At 58.5% G+C, this 26,745-nt stretch overlaps 7 protein-coding genes across 8 annotated transcripts; 1 reads left to right on the forward strand and 6 right to left on the reverse strand.

Annotated features, from left to right (window-relative positions):
* Positions 1–732: 732 nt before the first annotated feature.
* Positions 733–2,361, reverse strand: JDV02_006246 (uncharacterized protein; the record flags this gene model as incomplete). Its single annotated transcript, XM_047987622.1, has 5 exons — positions 733–1,067; positions 1,131–1,635; positions 1,694–1,828; positions 1,895–1,981; positions 2,050–2,361. 5 exons carry the CDS (start codon positions 2,359–2,361, stop codon positions 733–735), a joined length of 1,374 nt encoding a protein of 457 aa, XP_047843608.1.
* Positions 2,362–2,720: 359 nt separating this feature from the next.
* Positions 2,721–3,062, reverse strand: JDV02_006247 (uncharacterized protein; the record flags this gene model as incomplete). Its single annotated transcript, XM_047987623.1, has 1 exon — positions 2,721–3,062. One exon carries the CDS (start codon positions 3,060–3,062, stop codon positions 2,721–2,723), a length of 342 nt encoding a protein of 113 aa, XP_047843609.1.
* Positions 3,063–3,792: 730 nt separating this feature from the next.
* On the reverse strand, positions 3,793–6,431 carry ADE4 (Amidophosphoribosyltransferase). 2 transcript variants are annotated; one of them, XM_047987624.1, is made up of 6 exons: positions 5,829–6,431; positions 5,695–5,781; positions 5,532–5,578; positions 4,542–5,478; positions 4,074–4,489; positions 3,793–4,013 (listed from the first exon to the last, which is right to left on the reverse strand). In XM_047987624.1, the coding sequence occupies exons 1-6, from the start codon at positions 6,006–6,008 to the stop codon at positions 3,977–3,979; spliced, it is 1,704 nt and encodes a 567-aa protein (XP_047843610.1). In that variant the 5' UTR covers positions 6,009–6,431; the 3' UTR covers positions 3,793–3,976. The 2 variants fall into 2 exon arrangements, with proteins under 2 accessions (XP_047843610.1, XP_047843611.1); XM_047987625.1 differs by having other exon boundaries at positions 5,532–5,781.
* Positions 6,432–10,456: 4,025 nt separating this feature from the next.
* Positions 10,457–11,410, forward strand: JDV02_006249 (uncharacterized protein; the record flags this gene model as incomplete). The annotated part of the gene is made up of 1 exon (XM_047987626.1): positions 10,457–11,410. One exon carries the CDS (start codon positions 10,457–10,459, stop codon positions 11,408–11,410), a length of 954 nt encoding a protein of 317 aa, XP_047843612.1.
* A 1,360-nt stretch (positions 11,411–12,770) lies between these two features.
* JDV02_006250 (uncharacterized protein) lies at positions 12,771–13,902 on the reverse strand (the record flags this gene model as incomplete). Its single annotated transcript, XM_047987627.1, has 5 exons — positions 12,771–13,276; positions 13,334–13,416; positions 13,490–13,574; positions 13,634–13,761; positions 13,817–13,902. 5 exons carry the CDS (start codon positions 13,900–13,902, stop codon positions 12,771–12,773), a joined length of 888 nt encoding a protein of 295 aa, XP_047843613.1.
* A 1,273-nt stretch (positions 13,903–15,175) lies between these two features.
* On the reverse strand, positions 15,176–17,605 carry JDV02_006251 (uncharacterized protein). Its single transcript, XM_047987628.1, has 3 exons — positions 16,935–17,605; positions 15,936–16,876; positions 15,176–15,885 (listed from the first exon to the last, which is right to left on the reverse strand). Exons 1-3 carry the CDS (start codon positions 17,178–17,180, stop codon positions 15,516–15,518), a joined length of 1,557 nt encoding a protein of 518 aa, XP_047843614.1. The 5' UTR covers positions 17,181–17,605; the 3' UTR covers positions 15,176–15,515.
* Positions 17,606–21,481: 3,876 nt separating this feature from the next.
* On the reverse strand, positions 21,482–22,707 carry JDV02_006252 (uncharacterized protein; the record flags this gene model as incomplete). Its single annotated transcript, XM_047987629.1, has 2 exons — positions 21,482–21,970; positions 22,468–22,707. 2 exons carry the CDS (start codon positions 22,705–22,707, stop codon positions 21,482–21,484), a joined length of 729 nt encoding a protein of 242 aa, XP_047843615.1.
* Between the last annotated feature and the right edge of the window lie 4,038 nt (positions 22,708–26,745).

The raw sequence follows: 26,745 nt of genomic DNA on the forward strand, positions 1-26,745 counted from the left end.
ACTGACCTTTCTTTCATACAATGTATGTATGCACTTTACGGCGTACGTTGACCTCATGTCCCCTTGCCCATCCAGGCACACCCGCTGCCGCCAAGCATCACGATGATCCACGATGCTCGGTGTCACAGACCTACGACGATGACGGCGGGTTTCCCAAGGAGGAGGGAGGGGGGGAGGGGGGATGGCGACTTGCCTCTCTTGTCAACCGCTCTGGCTGTTGTAGATCAAACGTAGTAGTGCTTGCTCCTTCATACGTACGCTCCTCTGAGTCCTCTCGCGGGCGGGGGCTCATCTCAATCTACCTGCACGGCGGACGCAAGAGGAACGAGAGCCACGGCATGCATGTCGTAGTAATATCAGCCACAAGGCGACTGAGAAAACCGTCGTCATCCTTCGTTCCCTTACCCAAGTCCCCAGCAGGGGCAAATGTCCCCTTGTCGGGCTGTTGTTGCAGATACGCACGACGGAGTGAAACGGCCCCTGCAGGACGCCTGCCCAGGTCCACCGCCGTATTCGTCGGCTTGACAGACAGCGTCACATGAGATGCACAATCGCGGCACCTGATATTGAGCATTACCCGTCCATCGGGACTGCCTGACCAAAAGTGTCACTCCCACAAAGAATTCCTCTGCCAACAACGCCTGACCACGACCATTCGCCCGAAAAACGACCACGAGCCCGTATCATATACACACGACGCCGCCAGTCTCGTCCATCAATGGCCCACGCTCCTCATACCCGCTTTCCAAAAAATGACATGTCCCGATCCAACTGCTCGTCTACCCACATCGGCCACTGGTTGTATAGCTGGTGCTCGTAGTCGACGCGCGCGTTGAGGTACTTGAGCCATCTCACGAATCCCGGATCCGCTTCGTCCTCCTGCTTCAGGGGCATCTTCTCCCGCAGGTCGTGCTCCCGCTCTGTGATAAACGCCATAATCTGCGCCAGCGCAATCCAGTGCGTGTGTAGTAGCACAATCGTCTGCCGGTTGAAATTGATGAGCTCCTGGAACGAACCGTGCGGCAGCATCATCCACCAAGCGTATTCTCTCGAGTTGGCCTTGTACGCTACGTCGACGAGTCCGCGTCAGTATCCACGACGGCGACATCATGGCAATCCAGGGTACATACCATCAAAAGAGTTTGTATAAAGCTTCTCCGCAATCCCAATCAACTGCTCATAGTATTCCACCTCGATGGGATCGACACAAAGCGGCCGCAGGTTCGAAATAGCTTCTACCGCACCGTCCACCCAGCCTCTCTCGATCAACGGCATGTCCTGCATCAGTGGCGCCATCAACTCGTTTTGTTTGTCGTTGAACAGCGTCGTGAACAATGGTTTAATGCCCTTGAACATCATTTGCATACCCACGATTAGAATGCCGCGGATGAACGTCATGTACTCGGCCAGCCCGTCGTCCAGGCTCACCGACTGGAACGTCAGGGCGAAGCACGTCGCGACCAGCGCATTGGCCTCCTCGTATGTCGTGTCGCTCTTCGACGCTTCGCTGAGTCGCTTTTTGATGGCTTTGATGGCTTTGATTCGGTGGTTCATTGCTGCCGTCACTAGGCTGCTGTCTGTGGGCGTGAGCGACGAGGCCGCAAAGCCCAGAATTGCATGCATCAGGAACTCGTGCTGGTTTCCTGCAGTCAGCGACATTGTCTCGAGTCGTCCAAAGGAAGAAGTCGCATACATTGTGGGCTATACAGGGGATCTCGTGCGTCCAGATCTCCTCCTGCCTAAGCGGGTGATGTGGGTAGCACTGAGTGAGGAAGTGTTGGAAGAAACGCATGTCCTGCAGGCTGAAGAGTGGGATCTGATTGTGAGGCTAATTTTCACAGTGTCAATGCAAGTCACAGGCTTTTTACGAGGGAGGCGGCCGTATATGTCCTACCTGATGTGTGATCTGGGGCATGGAGGGGTATTCGCACTTGAGGCCCGTCTTGACGCAGTGTCCACAGGCCGGACGAGTCTCTTGACACTGTGAGACGCTTAGCTGGGCCGCTCGCTCCCGTGGAGAACAAGCGCTGGGTTGAGCATCGCGCATACCTTGATGCGCCGCCTCTTGCAGTTGTAGCAGCCGCGGCGGCTCTTGGTGTGGCCCCGCCTCTCCAGCCTCTGCTTCTGCGCCGGTTGCCGGCGTGCGACCATATCCGTGGCACCGCTCGCCGTGCTTCTATTGTCGGAGCCGGAGCTGGGCGGCGTTAACTTGCCCGACGACTCGGACAAGTGCCCGCCGGAGTGGCCGCCGTGCGACGGATCGTGAAAGGGAATATCCTCGCCCTGGAGGAATGACGAATAGTCAAATTCGGGTGGTTCTGGGTACGACAAGAGACCCGGCGAAAACTGATGCATGTCCATGGCGACGATGTCACGGCGTAGGCGAGCGGTGAGAGTATTGAGCTGGCGAAGTCGCTGTGCGCGCCGGTCGGGAGTGGTGGGATCGCAGATGCGAGGCGGAGGAGAGTCGATGGACTCATTCACGGTTGAGAACTTGAGACCAGACACAGACCCGGCAAGAGGCCATAGCCCGTCACGTGTAGCCAATCAATCTAACCCTGCGAGCGAGTCTAAACGGGAGACGGATGACAGCCGAAAGACCCCCCGGTCTGGGAGTTGATGCCAGAGGCGTAAGAGTGGCAGCGAACCGGGCCATCAATACCCCGGCTACCATGCCATCACGCCCTGTCGCGCGGTAGCTATGAGGGGGCTGCGGCGACTCAGCCCAGTGGGCCGCGCAAGGCGCCACCTCTGCTGCCAGCCCGCGGGGGCGCCTGGTCCGTTGCTGTCACTCGCCGACGAGGGAGGGTGTGAGCACTGAGGTCCTTGGGATGAGGCTTGACGTATGCCCTGTGGTTGACCGTCGACGTCGAAGCACGCCCGGAGGGATGGTCAGGGCGCAAGGGGTTCGCCGGCTTGGTGGGTTCGGTCGGAGAGTTCCCATCGCCCGTCTGATGGCCGTCGGCCGTGGGCTTGCGTCCTGGAGTCGTATACCACGGCTTCTTTAATGGCTTCTTCCCCGCGCCGTGCCGTTGCAGAGAGGCGCCGGGCGCGCTGTGCATCTTGGTGACAACCTCAGTCACCCAGCCAAGCCCATGCCGGGGCCTGCGGCCAAGCACCTGTCCACCTGTTTCGAGGCACCTGCCTGTCTTCAGCCCTGCTGGACAGCGGGCCGGCTGTCGCTGGCGCTGAAATCGTGCAGTACTACACGCTTCACAAGTTAGCAGAGAGTCGGGGGAAACGGCACAAGGTTACGGCTAGCGTCAAGAGGTGTCGATCATTCCTCTGGCGAGCCACCAGAGCAACCGTGACGTCGGTATCTTGTTCGTCCTTCTTTCGCTGGGTTTTGTGAAGATGACATCGAATGCTTTGACGGGCGTCAGTGTTGTCGCGTGGCGACGTCCTGGACTTCAGTTGTGGCGACAGCCGTGGCCCATGGCTCGAAACAACCTTACCTTACGCAACGAAGACCGGCAGATGATGGCGGTCTCGATCCATAGGTACCGGCGCATATTGTGTCTCCAATAGGCAAGACCAGGGCATTTTGGCACCTTGCGCCTTCTCCAGCAGCCCGTAAGCAGACACCACCACGCTGAGCAAGGTCGCGCTAGCACAAAATGGGCATTAACGTTGCGCGTGCGTTCCATCTCTAACGCGCCAGCGGGCCGATGTCGTTCGTCGTCTGTCTGGGCTGTTGTGGTAACTTGTAAGACGACAGGTCTGTGTGCACGCTCCTCGTCGACAAAAGTAAGAATCACACCACTACATTCACACTAGGTGATGCGGCTTGTACTCATAACTTGACTTGACATGCTTGGTTCGTGGTCTAAAACATCAATCCAGTACTCTGCCTCGCCCCTGTGGTGTGCAAACAAACGTGTGACACACCACGCCCTCATACATCTGTGACTGACACCCCCGCTTGGTACTACTACGTCCTTTCGGTCGTTGCCAACCCGTTTCCGTCCATTGCCTACTATCGAGTTTCAGGGTCCATCGCCAGGTTGTGGAGCCTGATGAAGTGACACGTCAGCAGGCAATTCGAAAACATCAAGCATGGCAGTGCATCTCACCCAACGTCTTCACGGTGCTCGGGGCTACGGGGCTCCATTCTGACAGTGACGGGGGTCGTCATGCCACCGTTCCCATTGACAACTGTCGGCGAGCCGTCGGCGGCCGATCCGACCGGCCCGCTGTTGCCAGCAATGGCCGGCTGATGCGCTGCCTCAACGACAGTCTTGGACTTCTTGCCCCGAATCTGGTTCAGGTGGTCGAAGTAGCCGTCCGGAACCAACGTCTTGTACTTGCCGCAGAAGACACCCACCTCAAAGTCCTTGATCTGACTTTGCGGTGAGGCTTCCGCGCACGCAGCTTTCAGGTCCTCCAGGTCCTGATAGATGACGTCGTCCGCCTTGATGTGTCTCGCAATGTCGTGCCTCGTCTTCTCATGTGCGATGAGCTCCTGTGGGCTGGCCAAGTCGATGCCATGCTACTCCAAGTTAGCTTCTGTAACACGCCCAAGCATGTCAGGGATGGCTTACAATGTGAGGATGCGTGATAGGCGGGGCGCAGCTGGCGAAAATGACTTTTCGTGCTCCAGCTTCCCGCGCCATGCTGACAATCTCCCGGCTGGTCGTGCCACGGACGATGGAGTCGTCTACAAGACAAACCACGCGGCCCTGGAACTCGGAGTCCATGGCGCTCAGTTTCCTGCGCACACCCTTTTCGCGAGCCTTTTGCCCCGGCAGGATGAATGTTCGATATACGTATCTGTTCTTGACAAATCCGTTGGAAAACGGTTTGCCGAGTTGTTCTGAGACGATGGCGGCGGCAGTGTTACTTGTCTCCGGGACGGGGATGATCACGTCGATTTCCTTGATGCCGTCCTCTCCCAGCGTATCCTTGAGCTTCTGGGCCAACTTGACACCCATAATCTGTCGGCTCTGGTGGATAGAGATGCCATCCATGACTGTGTCCGGCCTTGCGAAGTAAACGTACTCGAAGATGTCAGGCGAGTAGGCCTGCCTCTCCGCAACCTGATGAAATTGTGGCTTGCCTCCTTTTTGAATGAAGACGGCCTCACCGGGGAGGATATCGCGCATATTCTTGAAGCCCAGCTGTCGGAGTGCGATGCTCTCAGACGCCAGCATATAGTCGGTGCCACCTTCGACGGTGGTGGAGGGTCGGCTGCCCATAATGAGCGGACGGATGCCGTATGAATCCCGGAATGCAAAGATACCAAAGCCGGCAATCATAGCCGTGATGGCCCAAGCGCCCTCGCACTTCTCATATGTACGCGACAAGGCCTTGAAGATGTCGTCGACGTTCACTCGCGCCTTGCCAGTGTCGTTGAGCGCGTTGGCAAAGACGTTGAGCATCAGCTCACTGTCTGAATCGGTATTCACATGACGGTGGGCCTCTTGATCGAGGTAACGGCGCAGCTCCGGGGCGTTTGTGATATTGCCGTTGTGGGAGAAGCTTGTCACGGTCAGCGGCTGCCAGAGCCATGCCATTTGACGACGGGTACGTACCAGATGCCGTAAGGCGAGTTGACATAGAATGGCTGAGACTCGGCGCTCTTTGTGACAGTCAGTGTCTGTGTTACGCATCGCGAAGACAGCAGTCAAAGTTCCAGTTCCAACTTGGAAGGTGACTCAGTGATGCCGGTACTCCCAACTCGTGGAGGTAACATACCGAGCTCGTTCCCGCGGTAGGGTAACGGAGGTGGGCGATGCCCATGTATCCGGGCAAATCGGCACAACGCTTGCCATCCGCAAAGACCTAGTGCTGTTAGCGACATGTCACCAGACAGTTTGGGCGCAACATGCCTTTGCTACCATGCCGTTGCCCTTGCACTGGTATATTCTGCCGCCAGACCCACAAGTCGTGATGCCGCAAGCATCCTGACCTCGGTGCTGGAGATAGTAAAGGCTCTCGTGCAAGTCAACGGCCGCCTCGACGCCGGGCGAGTCGGTGTCGGCAAGGATTAGCCCGACAATGCCACACATTGTTTGATTCGGTCGGAAGCGCTCGGGATGATGCTGTCGGCGGCTTCGGATGATACGGCGGGGAGACGAGGCGCTCCGTAACTAAGCAAAGCGCTTTGCGACAAGTCCGACGTGCAGTGGTGCTGGCTGGTGGTACGAAAGTTGCAACTCGACTGAGCGGGGTGTTTGACAGCGACGCCGAGACGGCGGGTGGTGTCGATTGTCTCGGAGAAAGACGTAAGTAGAAGTGAGACTCGGTACTTGGTCGTCGCGGAGGGGCTGGACGGGGTGAGGGCCGAGAGAGGGACGAAGCGCGTCGAAGGGCCACGATCAGACCGTCACGATGCTTTGAGCGTGAGTGCGTTGAGCTGAGGAAACAGACGGTGGCTCGAGGGGCGGGACCTGGAACCTGGTAGAATACGCAACGTAGTCCATGGTTGGGTTGGGGCCCGAACATTCTGGCGGCGACAAATTTTTGGCATTTTGGAGGGGTTCTTCCTTGGGGCACGCGCTGCATGAGCCGCCGCCGCCGCCGCCGCCTCCGCGGGGCCAGACGCTAAAATAACCCGCAAATAAAGCCCCAATGGCGGGTCCAAGGGGAAAGCGCATCTTATCGGGGCGCTTCGGAAGCTTATCCATTGGCTTATCCGGGTCGTCGGGAGCCGGAACCCCTTGCCGCGGGAAACCGCGTGCGTGTGCCCCTTCCCGCGACTCGTGGGCCGCGTGCGGATGGCTTGCATCGATGGCAAGAGAGCTGTCGATGTAACCTGCCAAAAGTCCAAAACGACTCGCATCGGCAAAAGAAGCCCCAGGAGATTTGTGTCACCCAAGGCGTCGACAGATTGTGCCACCCTTTTATACTTTGACATGGCGGCGCGGATACCCTTGCACTACTCGGCGTAGCTGACATTTCCTGTGCGAATCGCGGTCAGTGCGATAGACCAATGCAGCTTGAGGCTTGAGCGAGAGTTCATTACTCACTCATCGTTAGCAGTCGTCTCTGTTGGCGCACAAAGAGACGCCACTCGCATCTGCATCGTGCTTCGTGCGATTCAACGGCCGCCGATCGAGGACCATCGGACGTCGCGTCGTCGTTCAACCTGCAAGCCGCGCTGATCCGGGTCACTACCCGAAATTGGCGCCTTTGATAAATCGAACAACGAGAACGTAGAGGGCATCTTCATCTGCTTGACTGACGACCCTGTACCTTATACTGTGCATCCCATCCAAGGTACCCTCCACGTGGACTCCGGATAGAGAGTCTATGGGTTGCGATAAAATTGTGTACTCACACGGGGACAGCATTTTCAGCAGGAAATAGGAGTTGCATACTTGGGATACTTAGCATGTGCATGTGCTTCGGCGAACCGCGAGTACTATTGTCGCCTCACCTGCGCTCCGACGCACGCTGTGCCTCGTCACACCGCTGCCGAGAACCGTCGCCGCACAAGCCTACCGAGCCGGCGAGCAGTATGAGGTCACACAGCGTGGGGACAACCTCGGACTGCAAGTTCCGGTTCCCCGCCCCGTTGCGACGGTCCGAATTTTTGCATATGTAGAATCTCAGCAATCGGAGCGAGTGCAACGCTTGACAGGCAAATACAGAAGGAGGCTGGACTGCCGGTGGCGCATGCTGCTTGGCAGACTTTCACCATTGACCCGCTCGTCAAACCGGTGGGCTTTTGATCCTCTGCCAGCTGAAGTCACCGCGAATTCCTCTACCGATTACTTCGTATTCGTACATCGCCATCGAAATAGGCCCTGGCACTGACCAAGTCTTCGCTCTTTGATAGTCGGAACAAGCACTGGTATTTCGCCAGCGGGAGATCAGCACGCTGGAAGCGAAATTGCACCTGCTGTGACGACAGAAATCGTCAATGGCACGCGAACGGTATTGACCTAGATCACCCTCTGTCAGTGCTCTACTGGGAGAACGTGACACCCGTTGGCATGAACGTTTCCGTCCCGAATCCCCGAGCTCTGCCAAGAGCCAGGCTGAATTACGAAGTACGTAGTACGAAGTATGCACTTGTGCGAACGGATGTTTTCCGGCCGACGCCGGTTCTAGAACCAGGGCAGCGTGGGCGACATGGTTGGTTTTACGAAGTAGGTCAGTTCTCCTCACCTCAACGAAACGATTGGTGCTGCGCCGACGCCAGGCAGTCGCTGTTGGCTCCCCGAAGGGGGCCTCACCGTCCTTGAGTAATAATAAGCTGATATAGGAGATGCGGCACACACTTGCAATCTAAATACTGCCTCCAACGCCACGCGTTCAACTCATGAGACGCACTCAAGCAACAGTGTACTCCATGCGTTCTGGGTAAACAGGCCTGGAATTGGCGCTTTTTTTTTGTTTATTAAAAGGAGTAGCCCAAATCGCCGACGTGGCGGTATTTTTCGGAGATGTGACACGTCGCACGCGACGAAGATGCCGCCTCAGGGTGAGCCGAAGTCAATGACGACTCGCTTTTCCGTGAATAGCTTGGATGATGGCTCGCTTTCGACCGTGGCACGAAACAAGATGGTGACCCCCTGCTCCTCGAAGATGCTGACCATACCGAAAGGAGATGCGAAAGAGGCCCGACTTGTGCCCAATACAGCAACAGTATGTACGAGCTGTATCCGTCAGAATGTGGCGGACGGCTGACCAACGGAGCGGACCGAGGCGCATACGGTCGTTCTCGGATCTCATGGCCGCACCGTTCTTTGCACAATTGTTCCTCCTCGTTACAAAGTATGATAAGTGCAATCTGGGGGGGCCTGTTTGCATGGGGCCGCATGGCAGAGGTGGAACGCGCATCAAAGCAGGACCAACAACGGCTGGAAGTCATATAGGTCGCGCCCTGAGCAGCCTTGAGGAGAAAACTGCGGTGAGCACTTTACCGTCATGAATGAGGGCAGCATAAGTGCTCGATTTACGCGTTGAATTGTTGCCGGGGTGTCAAGTGTCAACATCTTAGGTGAAAGGAACAGAGGTTAGTTACTCGACTGGCGGCGAGGTGGCGGTCCAACACGCCACGCCCCCTGGACAGAGACGAGGGCCAACCAGAGGCCAGTGCCTGGCATCAGTGGCTGTACCAACGACCCTTGATATGCAAATTCCTGGGGTTGGCGGGGCCCCTGCAATGTTACCGCAGCATCCTGTGCTGCAGACGCGACCCCAGCCGGCCCGGCCGACGACGACATCCGTCCAGTCGCCCACAGCCGTCACAGCCCGAGTTTGCTTCACAACAACAATGTATGGAGGCCGTTCCAGATTGAGTGCGGCTATTGGCTGCTTTTAATACAGGCAGTTGTCCGCCTAGAGGCAACGGGTGATGTCGTCTCGCGAGATTACGTTTGCCACGCCGACGGTGGCCTCTGTCGTTTAAAGTCTTGGGGATGAGAGCAGAAGCTGCTGCCTCATGACTGTTGCAGTGTCAACAGTTGTCCCTAACCTTAATGCTGTAGCTATCTTTTGTTCTTCGAGCGTATCCGTCAACGACCCGTTGGGCCGGTGCTCGAGAATCGAAGCATGGCCCTCCCCACGGCCCAGGCCTCGCCGGTCGCGTGGGCCGTGATGCCACATTTTCGGCGCAATTCTGGCACGCTCGTGCCGGATAGCAACCGTTGTGATCAGTCTTCTGCGTGTGTGTTGCAAGCGGTCAGTGCCTCGAGGCTACTTGTGCGGTGGCGCCTCTTCCGCTTCTGCGTAGGCACAGGCCATGGCTTTGGCTTCCATCTTCAACGAGAGATCTGGCTAGGGTGTCGTGTGTCGATGAGAGACTTCGCGATGCTGTGTGGATGGAGAAGGAGGCTGTTTGCACACCATTTTACCCTACTTAGTCCATTGTGTTGGACATGCAGGAAGAGGATGCGTAAGATAGCGAATACTGTACTTGCTTGCTGTGTAGGATAACAAGAGTTAGATACCAGTACCCTGTCGGTACTGGGAAATGGAAACATATGCTAAACCCGGCGAGCCCTGTTCAGGAGACCAAACCTCCAGCACCGGCGGCTCTTCTTCCACAGGCAAGTGCCCGTCACCCAACAGCCGGTTGCGCCTGCCTTATCAGGGGCATCTCCCGCTGGGTACGACGCACAGTACAATGTCGCGCCTCGCCTTATTGTCCACCGCCCATTCACAGGGCTCCTCCTATTTACTGCTTTCCCTCCCTCCTCGTCCTACACTCCATCGTTTTTCCTCTGATTATATATTTGCGCACTCCTTCGCCCTCGTGTTTGGAACAATCTTTCGCTCCAGCAACCGACAGTTCGTTTCAACCCAGCCGTCTTTCTATTTCCTGCTTGTGCCCGTCATCCCCTTCTTTCTCTTCAATCTTCTCGTACTTTCCCATTCGAAAGCAAGGTAGGCAGGTGCGAGCGCATGCACACCCAAGTTTGTGAAGTATATCAAGGCTTGGAAGCAATGCTAATCACGTCGTACCCTCTTAGATACTGAAAACCGACTCCATTCTGAACAATCCACGATGCTCGCCAAAACTCTTCTGGCCCTAGGCGCCTTCGCATCCTTCGCCGAACAGGCCATCGTGCTCCCATCCGAATACCACCTCAACGTAGTCCGCGACGAAACCGATGTAAAGCAGCCGGTCGAGGTGGCCCTCAATCTCGAGCTTGATGCCGGACACGAGCCCACCACTGATGAAACTGCCAACGAGGTGCCCCGGGCCCTCGCAGCTCAGGGCGACGACAATGGCAACAACGCGACAGTCGCCTCGATGTCCTTCTCCAAGCGCGGCATGGTCTTCAACGACGCTGGCATGGCTAATGCCCTTGGCGGAGCTTGTCAGAAGTGCGGCTGGGGCTGGAACTGGGACCAGACTCCCAACGGCTTCGACGGCAGATTCAGCTTCGTTCCTATGCTCTGGGGAGACCGTCCCGTCCACACCAACCGCTGGGCCGCCAATGCCCAGAGGGCCATCCAGAACGGCGCCAAGGCCTTCCTCAGCTTCAACGAGCCCGACAATGGCGGCCAATCCAACATGACTCCCGAGGCTGCCGCCGAAGCCCATATCAGGTACATGAATCCCTACGCCGGCAAGGTCAAGATCGGCGCCCCGTCCATCACCAACAGCGGCGCCCCCAACCAGGGCGTCAACTGGCTCAATGCCTTCTTCAGGGCGTGCAATGGACGCTGCCGTGTCGACTTCTGCCCCGTCCACTGGTACTCGGACGCCCAGTGGGCCGACACCCTCATCACTCACATCAACTCAGCCTCCAAGGCATGCGGCGGCAAGCCCGTCTGGCTTACCGAGTTTGCTCCCACCGGCGGCGACGTCAACGGCTTCCTCCGCAAGATGCTTCCCAAGCTCGACGGCCTCGGGTCTCTTGACGCCTACTCGTACTTTATGGTTTCCCAGGGCAGGCTCATGTCGGGCGGCCGAAGCCTCAGCAGCGCCGGACAGCTCTACGCCACCCTGTAATGCGTTGCGACGCGAAAAGGACCCGGTTATTTCTTTGTACACTAGCCAGGCGCCGTCTGGACGGCTTATCTTTCTTCGATCACATATTCTGCTGGCCAAATCGCACGGTCTGCGGCTGGTTCATCTCTTCGCCGTACATTCTTTGACTGATCCACCTTCAACGCCCCGCCAGGGGTGCAACGGCTCAACATCTCGCGAGGCATATATCGGCGAGAGATATCAGGGGACTGGGACTGCACGCCGCGGAGGAAGTCTTCTGGATGCTTGCGTCATCTTTGGCGAGATGCGGCCCATTTCCATATTTGTTTGTGCAGGAGAGGGTGGTGGCATAGGGGCAACAGACACAGCAAGACGGCGTGTCGGTGGTATATAGATTGCGAAAGCCACTACCAGTACATAGCCACACACACAACCCTTTAGAATGGAAGCACCGGATCGGTACCGGATCGGTACCGCCCATGCTGCATTGCATGCATGCATGCATTATAAGGCCTGCGTCGTACAAGGTATAGAACGGTGTTGCTAGTATCCCCGCTTGTCTCTCCGTTGGCCACACGAAGTCAAACCGCGCAGCCTGCTGCACCCCGCGGGCTCGTTGAGAAGTCTGGGACCCCGGACCCCTGGATACCGCAACGTGGGATGAGACCTGCATCATGTACGTGGAAACCGGCCGTCATGCATCTATCTAGTACGTGGGTAGTATTTTATTTACTACGATGCGCGCGTGACGGTCACACGCCCACTTGGTTTTTTTGGTTTTTTTTTCCCCGGGGGACAACACGAGTCGGGCTCCAAGCCTGACGGGGGAGACTTGCTGCAACAAAACGAAGCACACGTTGTACGTACTTCTTTGTACGTGTCGTAAAAGTAGGTGGGCGATGAGCTGACATGTGTGCGTGCGTACCAACTTACGTAGTGCGAAGACACGAGCGCGGGCAACATCACCATTGCTATGTACCCTGTGTATGTACTGCATCAAGTACGTACGTATTTGAGTTGGCGCGTGTCCGTGTCTCGGCAGCTCCCGCGGCTCCGTCGTGTGAGACAAGACAAGAAAAGACACATTGTATGTACACACACGGGCTAGCTTGTGCCGGCAAACTTGACGTGAGCAGCCAACGGGCACCCGTGACAAGAAGAGCGTCATTGCTGCACATGACCCATCTGACACAAGCTTTTGAGAAGAATAGGGGATCTCTAGAGGAGCGGAAACGAGTATATACAGAAGGTACAAAGTAATTAGGATCCAAGGCTTTGCTATCCAGCACCGTTTCCCAACAGTACGGCCGCCGCACTTCTCCAACCGCGCGATATCTGCCACCGTTCGTACAGATTCAAAAAAGCCCACGTCATCAAATCCTTAGGGATCTGGCAACGGATGGCTTGACTTGGAGCCAACGTCACCTAGTGGCTCTGCCACCAAAGTGCCCGTTGCCGCGGGCTTCGGAACGCGGTGGTTATCAGGAGTTGGGGTGCCGCAGCTCGGTTTCAGCGGTGGCGGATACTCGGCAAATCTCACGTCGCCGCTACGTCGCGCCTTTCTGTCGTACGCCGAGGGAATGTTTGGCTCACCCTGGTGCCTAATCCTCGCCGTGGGGATAGCTTCACCCAGCACCGTGGGGTCCCCTGGGCCGTCCGTGGAGCAGTCACGGGAAAACGGGGTTTGGGGCGAGCTGGGGGCGGATACATCGTCCATGGTTAAGAGCGATCTCGTGGCGTAGTTGCGTGGTGTCGCGAGTCTTGTGGAGCTCGGGGTGATGCAATCGGGAGGGATTGGGGCTCTGTGGCTCGAGGATGCTGTGCTGGACATGGCTCCCGCGTTGTCGCGGGAAGTGACCCATTGGATAATCAAGGCCGAGAAAAGAACTGGAACTCGACGTTAGGCCTCATCGAGTACGAGTGCTAATGTCCATGGTCTCATACTGTCGCAATTGCAGCACATCAGACATACCCAGCCGGGCTCTCCGTTGAGCGCCGTGAGAACCGTGAGGTTGCTTCCGTCGGAGCTTCAAGTTAGTATCTCTGAGACAGGTAAGCAAAGGGGCGAGGACTTGCACAATACTGCTGGTCAGCGTGCACAAAGCACCGACAAATGTCCTGACTGCAACTATGCGGAGGCGACGGTTTGCCGGTGTGCGGGCCATATTCTTGAAAGTGTACAGCTCTGCCCCGTGTCAACGGTGTCGATTCGCGCGCCCTTGCCCTTTGCTCAAGGATACTCACTGCTTAGCGGTATGAGAAACAGGAGCGTCAAGTACACATTGGCGATGGCGTCAAAAGATATGAGAGGGATCATGGCCTGGCTCTTCATGCCGATGATGCAGTGCCCCTCCCTCAGCTCAACGATGCGGCTACGCCCGTCAGCAATTCAGGAGGACAAGGAGAAGCACACTTTGATGAGCTCACAATACGAAATTCGGAATCGCCACGATGATGTACATGCTGAGCATCCCACACGAGTTGAAGAGGTACAACTTGGACTGTACCCTCATTTTCGGAGTCGCGCGAATGATGTGCTGGCAGTTGCAGTTAGAGAAGTACTTCGCGCCCAAGATGGACCACGCACGCTTTTCTCAACCAAGAAGAGGTAGATGAACTGAACGATGAGGTCAACAAGTAACTTCGATCAATGTCTTCGAGATGGTGTTCCGGGAATCTCACAATCTGCGACGCGTCTCCGTGTCAGCCGGGTGTTCAACGTGCCCATCGGGGGGTTTCTGCTGCCCATCACCTTTGTCGTGACGTAGCACACAAGGCAAAGCAGTATGGCGCTGTCGCACGTCTCGTGGCTCGCGTTTATACCAAGGGCGTGCTGCAGCGTGGCCGTCCCAAAGACGAATAGGTACGAATCGATGTAAATCGCAAAGACCACTGGCATTTGTCAGGCATCAGCAGAGGCCTCCCTCTCTGTCGGGAAAACAAGCTGGACGGCGGGGAAAGCGCGAGGTCACTCACACCAGGCGACAAGCGGCAGACGGCGCCATGATCGGATAGCCAACACCCTCTGCGCTGCGGGCGAGTCTTAGCACAGGGCAGCAGATCTTGGGGGGCCGGGGGGCCGGTGAAACCGGTGCGAGGAGAGAGTGAAAAAGCTCACTGAGGAATAGAGTGAGGATCGTCGTGGCCGCCAGGGACAACACCATGCTCGCGATCCGACCCGCCTCGGGCACACTCACAGGCGGCACGCCCGCTGTCGGCGGTATCATGTCCTCATCGAGTAGGAGACGAGGCGAAGCGGCGACATGTGGCGAGACTTCACTGAGCTGGTCGAGCTCTAGGTCTGGGGGAGGGTTCAGGATGGGCGGACGGGCGACAAGGCAGGCCAGATCGTTGCTCAGGGTCGTCCCAAAGAAGCGAAGAGGTTTCAATAAAGACAATGAAGAGGGAAGACAAGTCAAGAAAGCAAAAAGGTAGCTTCAAAAGGCCCAAATGCTGCCGTCGCCTTGTCGTAAGCCCTTTTAGCCGACAGACGTTCCCCTGATCGAGAAGGAGGGCAAGATGCTTTGCCTCTAGGATGATGGGCAAACAAAGGATGTCCACCTCGCTCCACCAGGGCGCGGAGACGAGTTGCGCGACCGGCCAGGGCGGCGATTATCTGCCACAATAACGGTTCGTGCCGTGGCCGTGCCATTAAACAGGTAGGCACGCTTTCTATAACGAGCAGGCGTGGACAGGAAAGCAGAGGAATGGCATCCGAGGTCGCCCCTGACGCCTGTGATACATGCGGTGGACCAACGAAGGAAGTGCGACTCAGCGGCATGGCTACAGTGCTTGATGCCGGCAAAACACTATGGTAAATCAATGGCACATGTACTCCGTATACATTCATTCTGATTCGAGCACAACACATTGCTCTCATGTGTCAAGCAACAAACGCCGTGCCATGCTCCTCAAATGCTCCTGTGCCCATCCCGTGTTCTGAATGTCCCAAACGCCTCCCATAACAGCGCAGCCCAAGATCGAAACACGCCCCTCGCCCCCTCCCCCCTCCTCGGTCTTTACAAATTCGCCGAGAAACAGCGAGGCCCGGCCGTTGATGGGGTCCAGCCCGCCAGACCTAGGCGGTTAACCTCGCACAGGCTCTCATGCCGCTCGCGTAGCCTCATCAGCCTCGACTTTCCCGGTGGCGCTGGGCAGGCTGGGCACGGGTCCGAATGCGAAACTTGTCCTTGAGTTTGTCAGTCAGGCGTGCGCCATGCGGCCTGTCGCTTGCATCCGTCGCCTCCGTGTCGTGAGCCTCGTGGCTGTGTTCGTTTCCCTGTGCCCTCATCTGTCGGAGAGCTTCGATTCGCTCCTCCACGGGCGCTTGCCGCAGCCTGTTGACGTCAAATAGGCGCGACAACCGGTGGCCATGTGTGCTAGAGGAAGCGTGCTCGTCTTCGCCTTCCATGGCCAGGGGTGGCGCCAGGGACTCGTTGTCGCCGGCGGTGGAGCCTTCGTTGGCGTTGCCCTGACTAGGTCGAAGATCCAGTCGGCTAATTCACGTTAGCAGCCGCTGCCGACTCTCAGGTTTCACAAGACTCACCAGAGCGGACATGTCCCAGACACGTTGACCAGCCAGGGGTCGACGCAGTGGGGGTGGAACTGGTGGTGACACGGCAAGACCCTGACGTCCTCGCCCACCTTGAAGTCTTCGGTGCAGATGGAGCAGCCTGGGTGGCTGTCTTCGCCATGCCCGGCGTCGGTCAGGGCTGAAGAGTTGCGTGTGGACCTCGACGTCTCCCCGCTCTGTCGCCTAGACCCAGGAGCGGCCGCTGCGCCGGTGGCGGTGTCGGGCTGCTCCTCGTTGACGGATCGCTGTGTGGCCGCGTCGTGACCATCCGTCGTGGCCGTGTCCAGCTCGAGTTCAGGGTCCGGCTTGGTAGGCTGCTGGTTCCCAAACTTGACAATGGGAATGGTGTCGAGCACGGCACGGGCCAGCCCCTTTGCTCGGCTCTGCCGGGGCCGCCCACCGAAGGCGCCCCTGGGTCCATACCTCTCGGGGTAGCGGTGCGCTCTTATGGCACCCGTGGCGATGATGATGAGGAACAGCAGAGTGATGAGGCCCGTGATACTATATAGAATGCTCATCGCCACCGCCGAGTTGCTGCCTCCACTGCCCGTGTCGCCGCCGCCGCCGTGGTTGTCGGTCGCATTGCCAGAGATGAGGACCTTGACGTCTCGCCCAGCTCTAGTGCCATTGAGGAAGCTCAGGACCTCGGTTGCCTCGCCCGCGTCCGCCATGGTCAGTATGCTGGTGTACGGGAGGGAGTCGGTGTCGCTGATGGAGCACCAGTTCTTATTGGTGGAATAGAGAACGATTGCTTTTGGCTTCTGCTTCATCAAATCATTGAGCATCTTGTCAGGGTTGATGAAGCTGTCATCGCTCGGCTTGTCGCAGGATAGATATGCGACGTCGTCGTGGTCTTTGATCTCGTTGTAGTTGGTTACGTTGGCGGGCTTCATGTTGCCGTATATCCGGACAATCTGTCAGAACTCCCACGTCAGCAGCGAGACTTGGTATGTGGCGGCCGAGGCAGCTCACCCCGCGAGCCGGACTCGACTCGTTGAGGCCAAGATTCGACGTCAACGGGATCGTGGTCAGTTGCAGCCCCGGCTGAGACGACAGCGTCAGCTGTAGGGCATTGTTGGACGCCCACTCCGGAACATCGCTCTCTGCCTCCGTAGTAACGCCTCCATCATCGGCACCGACAAAGGCAGCAGCGAAGAGCAGCGCGAAGAGCAGCACCATCAGCCGGCTGACCCGGTCCAATGACGGCGCGGCGGCCATGGCCGATCGGAATGTCGCGAGGAGCCGATGCTGCTGGGGCGATGTCGGGCCGTGTGCGGACAGCGGCAACGGAAGGCGAAGAAACTGATCTCAGCGTCCGGGAAATGCGTGCCAGTGGCGTCTGGGGCGAAGGGGGTGGTGGATGGGTTGCGTGCGTATGGATGGCGCAGGCGACGGGCAAGTCGAGAGGAGCCGCGGAGGCCACGGGCTCGGGCTCTCTGTTAGTGTGAGACGAGCGACGACATTGGGCGAGTGATTGGCGGTGCCGCAGCTGGATTCGCCTGCGGCGAGACTGATTAAATCAGGCGCAAGACGGCAGGGACGGAGACGGTGTCGGAGTCGTAGGAAAAGGTTGAGCAAGAGAAGGGTGCACTAGGGGGGGGGGGGGAGGGCGAGTGGTTCGTGCGGTCGGGAGGAACTGCGCGATGTCGATGCAGGAAAGCGGATGGATCGAGCCCAGAGACGGATGGATGGGACCAGGAGCTCTCAGCGGGTAGACTGGAGAGAGAGAAGGGGGGGCGGGGGGGGCGGGTGTTCACCAGTGCCATGGATTGATTGATTGCCTTGCGGGCGGGTGCGGTGCGGCACAGGCGAGCGGGGAGCCGATGGAACGGCCGGCAACCGGCGCAGTGCTGGAAGACCTCAAGACTTGGGGGGGGGGGGCCTCATCATGGAACCGGCGGGCAGCAGCAGTGACAGTGGAAGAGTGGCAAGGCAAACCGCCAAGCCAGCCAGCCAGCCAGGGGACAATGATGAGAGGCGCCCAGGCGAGTCGCGGTGGAGCCCACCCGCGCCACCTCCACGGGCTAGAAAACAGCCGCCGTGGGGGCTCGCTGCGAACCTTAGTACTGTAACCTACTGTACTACCAACGCTACCTAGGCTAGGTACTAAGGATCCATTGCTTGGCCAAGGCTCTAAGCGGGCATCGAAGAGCCTGGGTCTTGAGGTACTTGGTCGCAGCAGCCAGCAGCCGCCCACAGCGCAGGTACCGCACCGCACCGCACCGCACCACCCGGGGCAGCATCCCGACGCCGCCACCTCAACCTTGTGAACGCAGCGATGTCTGGGCATCCAGCGCCCGCAACCACTAACACACAGCGCCGAGGCCCACGGTGCAGCTGCCCACCGCCACGACACGCTACCGGCTGGGCGCGAAGACTTTCTCGACTCAGGCTCTACCGATTCATGGAAAGGGAATTATAAAGTACGTACGTCAGGACCGAGTTAACAAGTTGCTCCGGCCGACGGGCCCAATGGTCGTCAGTCGGGCCCGGGTCGGCCGGCATTGACCAAGGGCGCGGGCTGGGCGTCAGAGATCAGTCAGTCAGTCGGTCCGTCACCATCTACCAGCCAAGCAACAACGAAAGCGCGCCCAGCCCAGCCCAGCCCAGCGGCGAGCGGGCGTCTGTCTGTCTGTCTCTGTGGTGCGTCTGGTGACAGCCGAAACCCGTGCATGCGCGGTACACGTAACCAACTATTGTCTTGGCCGGAACCAGGTAAAGAAAGCTGCGTGTCTACCACGTACATGCAAAACTCATCATTTTTTCTCTTCTAAATCATCGTCAACTCCGCTGTTGCTCGACCGCTCATCCGGCACTTTTTTTTTGCATACACTTTCCTTCCATGTCTCTGGTACAGCAAGTCAGACTCATCTCTCCCCCTCTCCCAAAGTGCCGGAGGAGGCGGCGGTGGGTGGCCCCATCCATGCGTGAGGGCAACGACTGAACGGATGGGCGGCAGCAGCAGTCGGAGCGCTCGGGAGGAGAGAGGACGGTGGCGGTCGTCATATCCATCGGTCGTCAAAAACGCTCTCGTGACCCAGCCAGGGCAGGGCAGGGCAGGGCAAGGGCACCATGGAATCATGATTACCACGACGCGAGATGATGACGACGGGAAACGTTGCCGCCACGCAAAACGCGCCTGGCCCAACCAACCCTGTTTCCCATCCCATCGCGTCTACGTCCATGTACAAACAAGCGTTACCGAACCCGAACGTTGAGTGAGCACGGCTCTGTGCAGGGACAGGTAGAAAGAAGCGGCAGCAAGCTGTAGTAAAAGTTCATAGCTTGTACTTGCTTGGCCTCCCATCAAAAGGTCGACGGACGGACAGACAAGGCAGTCTTACCAACAACAAAGGCGAAACCCCCCCCCCCCCTCCCAAGCACACGAAACGGCGGGCCCCCCATCCGCCGCCCCTGCCACTACCACCACCACCACCAACCATCAACCACCTCCCACAGCCAGTGCCGCAGAAGCCAGCAGCCGCTTTCCGAGTGTTTGGAACCTCCATCCCTCGCTCGTAGTGTGTACTCGCGCCAACGGCGACTGCATGCGCTTCACCTATTGTCATCGTTGTCGTCGTCGTCATCGTTACACCGGTTTCCCCCCCCCCCCTCACAACGGCGTGATCCATCGCCGCCATCCCCTTTTCTCACTGTGTGTTCCATCGTTATATGTGCGCAGTCGCGCGAGAGGAGAGAGATAAAAGAAAGTCCGCAACCACTTACTTTGTTCATTTTAAACGGAGTCTCTTCATTTCACCCTCATGCACCTCTGCATCACCTAGTGGTACTACTACTTTGCACTACGTACGAAGTACATCGTGACAGCGCGCGCGCACGCGCAAGAGCCTTCCTCCCCGTCTTCCGTGTCTACCCGCGACCTTCAATCATACTACGACGTACTTACTTCGTACCTATCGAGCGTTGGCCCCGACAAGAGTCGCGCCCCCCCCCCCCCCTCCCCTCCCCCTCCCCGCCCGTCCGCCCGCAGTGTGCGAGACAAGACTCGTTGTTGGTGAGACTTCCGACCGAGCCCACCTGCCGGCGTACATACGTACGTAAAACTACAACTACCACTGGAGAGTGTGAGACCCTCGAGGGCCCACGAGACTGGGCTTCGCAAGACCAAGGAGGAAACACAAGGCTTGGGCGCCCCCCAACCCACCGCCAACAAAGAATGCCCGCCGCCCTCCTAGTAGTAGCGGGAACGGCCCGGTTTTCAAGACCTCGTAATGACGACTTACGACGCCCTCTCCTACTAGTAGTACTAGGTAAGTAGCAGCAGTAGTAGTAGTAAGTAGCGGCTGGAGGGGTAGCATCTCTTGCGCTTGGGCTGTCCAAGTACGTAACGGGAAAATGAGAGAGACCGCGTAAGAGCCAGCCTGTGTTGTAGGCGGAGCTCATTTGTTGAACGCGTTTCGACGCCGTGCCATGGATCCGACCAACGGGCGAGGTGTCGATTTTCCAGACGACGGCGCGCATCGTCTGCGACACGGGGTGGCCGAGCCCGAGACTTGCTTCTAGTCTCATGCTTGCGCATGGAAGACTGGGACTTGCCTGGCGGGATGCATGATCGAATCGTCCGAGTAATGGCAGGAGCAATTCTGTACTATCGTAAGTTGTCGACAAGTACAGTATATTGTATGCGGCCGCAACCGAGCAACGCATCTCGACTCCCACTTGCCGTTGTCGTCCGGGCCCCGACCTATCCGCCCGGCCCGTCAAGTGCCGGGTCTCGGAAGCGCCCCATGCCAGCCACGGTACGCACTTGGCTGCTTCACTCTTCCGCAACTCACGCCCCCTCTCTTCGCCCGTGGACGCTGAGGTAGGTGTTAGGCGGGCACTGCACAGATCCCCCACGGTACGGTACGGTACTCACGGACGATCACAACGGACACTGTTCCACGCCAGCCAGCCTAGTCGTTCCCATACAAAAAAGCACCGCGCGACGAACCGTCGTCCCGTGCGCCCGGATTCGCCGCGGCCGCCGCCACCTTTTTGCTGCTCCTCGAGGGTGAGGTTAAAAGCAACGAGCGCAGCGGCCGGTTTCTTTTGCCACGCGACCATGGCCCCCATGTACGTGGCCCTTTACGCCACACTCCCGGTCGACGGGTTCATGTCTATCAGACGTACCAGGTTGCATGTCGCGGCAAGACAGGACCAGCGGCGCATGTCTGTTGAAATAGCAAGAAAACAGGCGTGTCGTGGCCTGGATCCGACAGTGGCGCCCAGTGTCGTCATTAGTCACATAGCCCGGACTCCATGTATAAATCTGCGGACCGGGAAGCACAAGCGTTACCCCAAGTTATGTGCGTGGGCTCGTATAACACTCGTGGATATGATCGACCGCAGCCTTGAGCGGCGGTGGCGTGACGCGGCCACTGCCGAGGTGACTGGTCAGGCATGTCTTTTGTGTGGCGTCGGTGTGAGGTCGTCCGCAGCATACCGCACCCTCCCCCTTTTCGCCCTCCCCCTTTTCGCCCGCCGCCCAGCGTACCAAGGCGTCCCGGCCGGCCTGCTCAAATCTCTTCCATGTCCTCCAAGTCATCCAGCGGTGGGAACTCGCCCACCTCGACCCTCTCCGGCCGCACAAAGACACCATGCTTGAGCTCCACTGGCTCGCCCCAGTATCGGGTTCCCGCGATGCTGCCGTCGTTTTTGCCCACCGGCTCGTCCAGCTGCACTCCGACCCAAGTTCCTCGGCCCGAGGGGATCTCATTGACTTCGCCCACGTATCGGACCACGCCGCGGCGGGCGTCTTCGCCCCCAACCCGGCACCGCTTACCCACTTGGATGCCGCGGCGGCGCACCTCGTCGTCTAGGGCTGCGAGCTTGGCCTGCTCGTGGTCAGGCGCGTTGGGGTCGAAGCGGCCTAGCTTCTGCGCCTTCTTCCATGCCAGCACAGAGTCCGTCTTCTTCTCGTACTCATCCTCGGGCATCACGTACTTGTCCACCCCGGATGTGTCGGTGTAGTTGGGTCTCGCACCCGGCGGTCGGGCATCTCCCACCTGCAACGCGACCGCTCGTCGTCAGCCTATGTTCTCGGTCATCCCACGCACCTTCGCGGCCAGAGACACGCCCGTAGCAATGCAGTAGCGGAGATGGGTAGTGATGCGCGTTGGACCTGGCTGGACGCATGGACAAAGCCGTCGGCTGGGGAAAGCCTCACGCCGACCGACCCATGCACGCCTCTCTGGCCCTTCTCCTTGCTCTCTCTCTCTCTGCGCGCGCAATGTGTCGCTTCGGCGTCATCGACACGGTTGGTCATGCGGCCGCTTGCCCGGTCCGCTGCCGCAAAACGCCTCGACAGCCAAGCGTCGCATCGATCCAGCAGGCAGAGCGGACGCATGAGACATTTTCCGACATGCACATAGGGCAGGACGGTGAGAGCTTGGCAGCACGGGAACGACGCTCGTGGCCGGGAGGAAAACCCAGGATCCTGGACGACGTCCCGTCACGCTGGGGGCGGGAGCAAATCAGAATGAGGTAGAGGCCCAAGACTTACATGCAGCTCCGCGTAGGGAGCCAGGGGGAAGCTGGACAGGCGCACGCTGTCCTCGTCGTCTCCGTCAATGAGGACGCGCTCCGCCCCCGCTGACGGCTGGAGACTTAGTATCTGTGACGAAGGGGGAATGCCGGTGATGGTCTCGAGCTTGGCGCGCAGCTGCGTGATGGTCCACGAGGGCGTGATGCGGCGCTCCGAGGCCGCGTTCTCCGAGATGACCTGGAGGGGGACGTCGGCCATGATGTCGGTGTCGATGTCGATGTCGATGTCTGCTTCCTGCGACAGAGAATCCCCCGTTGTAGTAGTCCAGCCCGTGATGAGAGCAGTTTCAGGACGATCGATGGCCCGTCGTCGTGGGGCGCGTAGGTCGGATGGACGTCGTAGCCTTGCTGGTCTCGGAAAAAATAGAGTGGGGTGGGGGCCAAAGGGGGGGAAATCAGGGTCTCCCCTCTGGACGCTTACAGAGCGAGTGGCTCACAGAGCGGTGCTGCCGTACAGTACGAAGTACCTACGTGCAGGCAAAGCAGAACAGAACAGGCCAAGGGAAGGCAAGATGAGGCAAGCCGGAACGGAGCGAGGGTGTTTGTTTGTCGTCAATGAAAATGCTTACCTTGATACCTTATGGTATGTAAGGCAAGGCAAGGTAAGGAAGGTACAGTCAGTCAGTCGAGCCACGCTCTCCCAAACAAGGTCCCCGAGGTATCAAGTACCGCGCCATGTCTGCGGAGTTGGTTCCGGTGCATTATCATTGGACCCCTCATCAGTTGGACGGGCAGTCCGTCATACTACTTACTAACGTTACTGATCAAGGCACCACCTCACCTTGGCCTCTGGAAACCACCCACGGCGCACTGCGACTCTGAAACTCTACCGCCTACCGTAGGCACTGCAGGTAGGTAGGTAACTAAGGCATAGCAGGCCCAGTAGCCATAATAAGGCACCTAGAGCAAGGCGATAACTTGCCGCCCGCCCGCAGCCCCACGAACAAAGTGCAAAAAACCTACCCCTGGATTAGTACATAGCATCTGCCATGTTGTTGCTTTTGGTGCCTGTTCGAAACACATAGCCACCATGACCTTGCCCATACCTCGGACATGTCCGTGAAAAGGGGTGGGAAGAAGGGGGGGAAGTTCCTTGGTCTTTCCTGAGACTCGGCTATCATGCTCGCCGAGTCGGGACGAACCACCCTAGAGCTCTCCAAAAACGCCAGCACGCTCATCATCGTGTTTCTCGTGGGCATCATCAGCGCCAGGCCTCTGCGGATCGTGCCCGGCAAAAATGGCTGCCGGGTTATTTCGTACATACAGTACAGTTCGTAGTAGTTCCAAAGGTTGAGTGAGTCAGTGAGCACAAACGCACCGCACTCCCCCCCCCCCCCTTCCCCCGCTGTTCATTCACCATCTCAAACTCGACCTCACCTCATTGTTTTGTCTCGGAATGGCGTCATTTCCATTTGCCCGCTCCAACAGCACGTGCTGCCCCGTCCGTCCCTTGTTGACCGTCCGTCCGTCCATTGGAAGCCCGGTCCAGCCCAGCACAGCCCAACAAGACCCTTCTTCGGTTTCCTGTATCAGCCACAATGGCGAGCGAGCGACCTCATGGCAACCAAAACGATCCCGCCTCACCCCATTTCTAGACCCTCAAGTCAGTCAGTCAAGTGAGTCCGTCACTCGGCGAGTGCCGTTCATCATCAAGGAGCAAGTAAGCAATCAAGCCAGCAAGCCTCGTCTTTGCATTGGTTTCCGTCGTCACCGCCCACCACCGTTGCCCTGTCCTTTGTCCATCATCGTCACAGTCGCACAAACCGCGTCTGCTGCTCGGCAAGCAAACTTTACACTCCCCCGTCCGACCAACCAACTGCCCCAACCATGCAAGCTCTTTCTTTGGGTTTGGGTTGCGCGCTGCCGCATCGTCGCCGCCGCCCGCCCGCCCGCCATGCAGAGACTCTACATACATACATACATACACTCTTGACGTAGCAGTCACAATGCAAACCGCTTTGCTCGGCCGTCAGCTCGGCCCTTGGTGTCATGCTGTACGACGACCAGCCCCCAGGTATTGAGTACCGCCCGCGCCCTCCCGAGGTGCTCCATGCCATGCCGGACAACAGCTCCGCTTCGTGAACCCATAATATCGCATCCTCGCATCCGGTGGGCTGGTTGCTGGTGGCCAAGGCCGACCATGCGGCATCGATGCAGCCCGCCCGCCAGCCAGGCATTGATGCGCCGCGCCGTACGAACACGCGCAGCATGTTTGAAACCGCAGGTGAGCAAACCACGATGCGCTACTTCGCACACAACGTATACTACAACAGTACAGCACCTGTGCCCATGCTGCGGGCGTCAAACCGAGCGACCTCGTCGCCGGCCACGGCTCTCAGAGCCCTGAGTGCAACCCCATCTGCCTTGCCGGTCCGCCGGTGACCCGTGTCGCCCTGGCATGCTGGCCTCGGGCGCCTGTTGCCGCTGCTAACATGGAAGCGGTCTGCCGCCCATTGGTCCAGACGGTCGACACATCACGATGCTGCGCTGCAAGAGCACAACTCTGAAACATCCCCCTTTCACGTCCACTGACAAAAAAGTGGTTGTCTTGGCTGTCAACGTGCTCCGTCTGCCCCCCCCCCCCCGCCCAGCCTTCTCGTGGTGTCACCCAGACATTGGGTAGGAACCGAGATACGTACGCACGCCTATGGTGCCCCAAGGCATTGCTTTGCATGGAGCAATCTCGAACCAAGAAACAAGGTAAAACGCCCAAGTTAGAAAAAGCAAGTCGTCCCCGATGACTAGCGCATCATCCTACCGCCGCCATGGTGAAACGGGACAGCGAGCCCTCAAGAAGAAAGCCTTGACGGCCCAAGCACCATCAATCAGTTCGCGGTTTGAACGAGCGAGACGACGGCCTTTGTGCGTCTTGGTACCTGATACTGACACCCGGGAGATGCCCAAGGTCAGGAAAAGAGAGGCCTCTCACCGCCACGTTTGCGCGGCGAGTGGGCTGAACCGCCGCCGGCGTCATCGTCGACTACGTTGGGCTGAGCTGCGTTTGCCGTCGAGCACGCACCTGTGCTTTCTGACTGCGCCCCAGCACGTCCCTTGGAGTTCTGCAGTCGTCGTGCCAGCTGCCTCGAGGCGGTGGAGGTTGATGTCCTGTGTGCGGCGTGTGGGGTGCCTGTAGCGCCCGAGTTCGTGATTTCTCTTGCCGTGGCGGCGTTCGCATCACCTTGTGCTCACCGATTCCATGGGCGACGGATGGACTTGGAGGCGCCATGCCGAACCTCACCTCACCTTGAAGATGACGTCGGATGTTCGCACGGGGGGTCGAGCCGTCGCTCCGCGGAGCCGTGCCGTGGGCTGCCTGAGATCAGAAGTGGGTGTCTGTCATGCATGCTGGCCAACAAAATGCGTACGAAGTACATGGCCTACAACTACTTCGTAGTAACTCAGTAGGTCCTTGTTGAACAAGTTGGCGCTTTCCTCACCGGGCCGCCTCAAGCCCGCCTCCGGGTTCGTTCTCTCCAAAGCCACGTATGTATGTGTATGGGAGCCCAACGGCCCATTCACCCTTTCTCTAGCCTGCGTAGCTCTGTGGCAAGTGCGCCAAAGGCACGTGTGGGTGTGTGAGTGTGTTGGTGCGGCGTCGCTTGTTCGCGGTCGCTCCCCAACAGCCGCACGCCACCCTCCCGAATTAGTACATGGGGAACCAGCCTCGCGCAACGATAGGCCACGGGAAGGCGGCCGCCGGCACTGCATACATATGCCTCGACTCACTTGACTTGGCTGAGTGTGTCGAGGCTTCCAGGCACGACGCCTGAGCAACGGGGTGGAAACGCTGTGCCTAAGAAACACTCGTCCAAAACCGTCGCAGCTTGCACCAAGTATGTAGCCCGACCAGAGCATCTTGTCTTGCAGAGACGGTCCGAGGGAAACAGTTGGCCTCCTCCCTCGGGCATGTCCTGCGAAACGGAACGGAGCAGGCGTGACGACTCATCGCCGCCATCGTCGCTTGGGCATCAAGATTTGGGTTCGCCTTTGCGCCTGAGGCACGACACCCACGATGCCACGCATCGCATTACACTAGAGCCACGGGACGGCATGACCGGGAGCGACGGCCACTCTCGCCGCAGTCGGTCTGTCGTTGCCAATGATCGACCTCTCTATATGGCAGCGGGCTTCGCCTCAGTCGCGGCTTACACGTGTTAACCCGGTGATGCGTTTTTGGCCGATAAGGCGGTGTCGAGTCTGCTGCCCTGTCTAGCGGTCACGGAAGAGGGGCTGGTGC

The sequence above is a fragment of the Purpureocillium takamizusanense genome, chromosome 5, assembly GCF_022605165.1.
Source record: "Purpureocillium takamizusanense chromosome 5, complete sequence".
NCBI lineage: Eukaryota > Fungi > Ascomycota > Sordariomycetes > Hypocreales > Ophiocordycipitaceae > Purpureocillium > Purpureocillium takamizusanense.

Bases quoted from the DNA above. Each gene is read 5' to 3' on its own strand.
- JDV02_006251 (XM_047987628.1), bottom strand. From the start codon at position 17,180: ATGGCCGCCGCGCCGTCATTGGACCGGGTCAGCCGGCTGATGGTGCTG. The intron at 16,877-16,934 runs GTGAGCTGCCTC...GAGTTCTGACAG, and splicing joins AGTCGAGTCCGGCTCGCGGG to ATTGTCCGGATATACGGCAA. The intron at 15,886-15,935 runs GTGAGTCTTGTG...AACGTGAATTAG, and splicing joins TCTGGGACATGTCCGCTCTG to CCGACTGGATCTTCGACCTA.
- ADE4 (XM_047987624.1), bottom strand. From the start codon at position 6,008: ATGTGTGGCATTGTCGGGCTAATCCTTGCCGACACCGACTCGCCCGGC. The intron at 5,782-5,828 runs GCATGTTGCGCC...TAACAGCACTAG, and splicing joins GCAACGGCATGGTAGCAAAG to GTCTTTGCGGATGGCAAGCG. The intron at 5,579-5,694 runs GTATGTTACCTC...ACTGTCACAAAG, and splicing joins CTACCGCGGGAACGAGCTCG to AGCGCCGAGTCTCAGCCATT.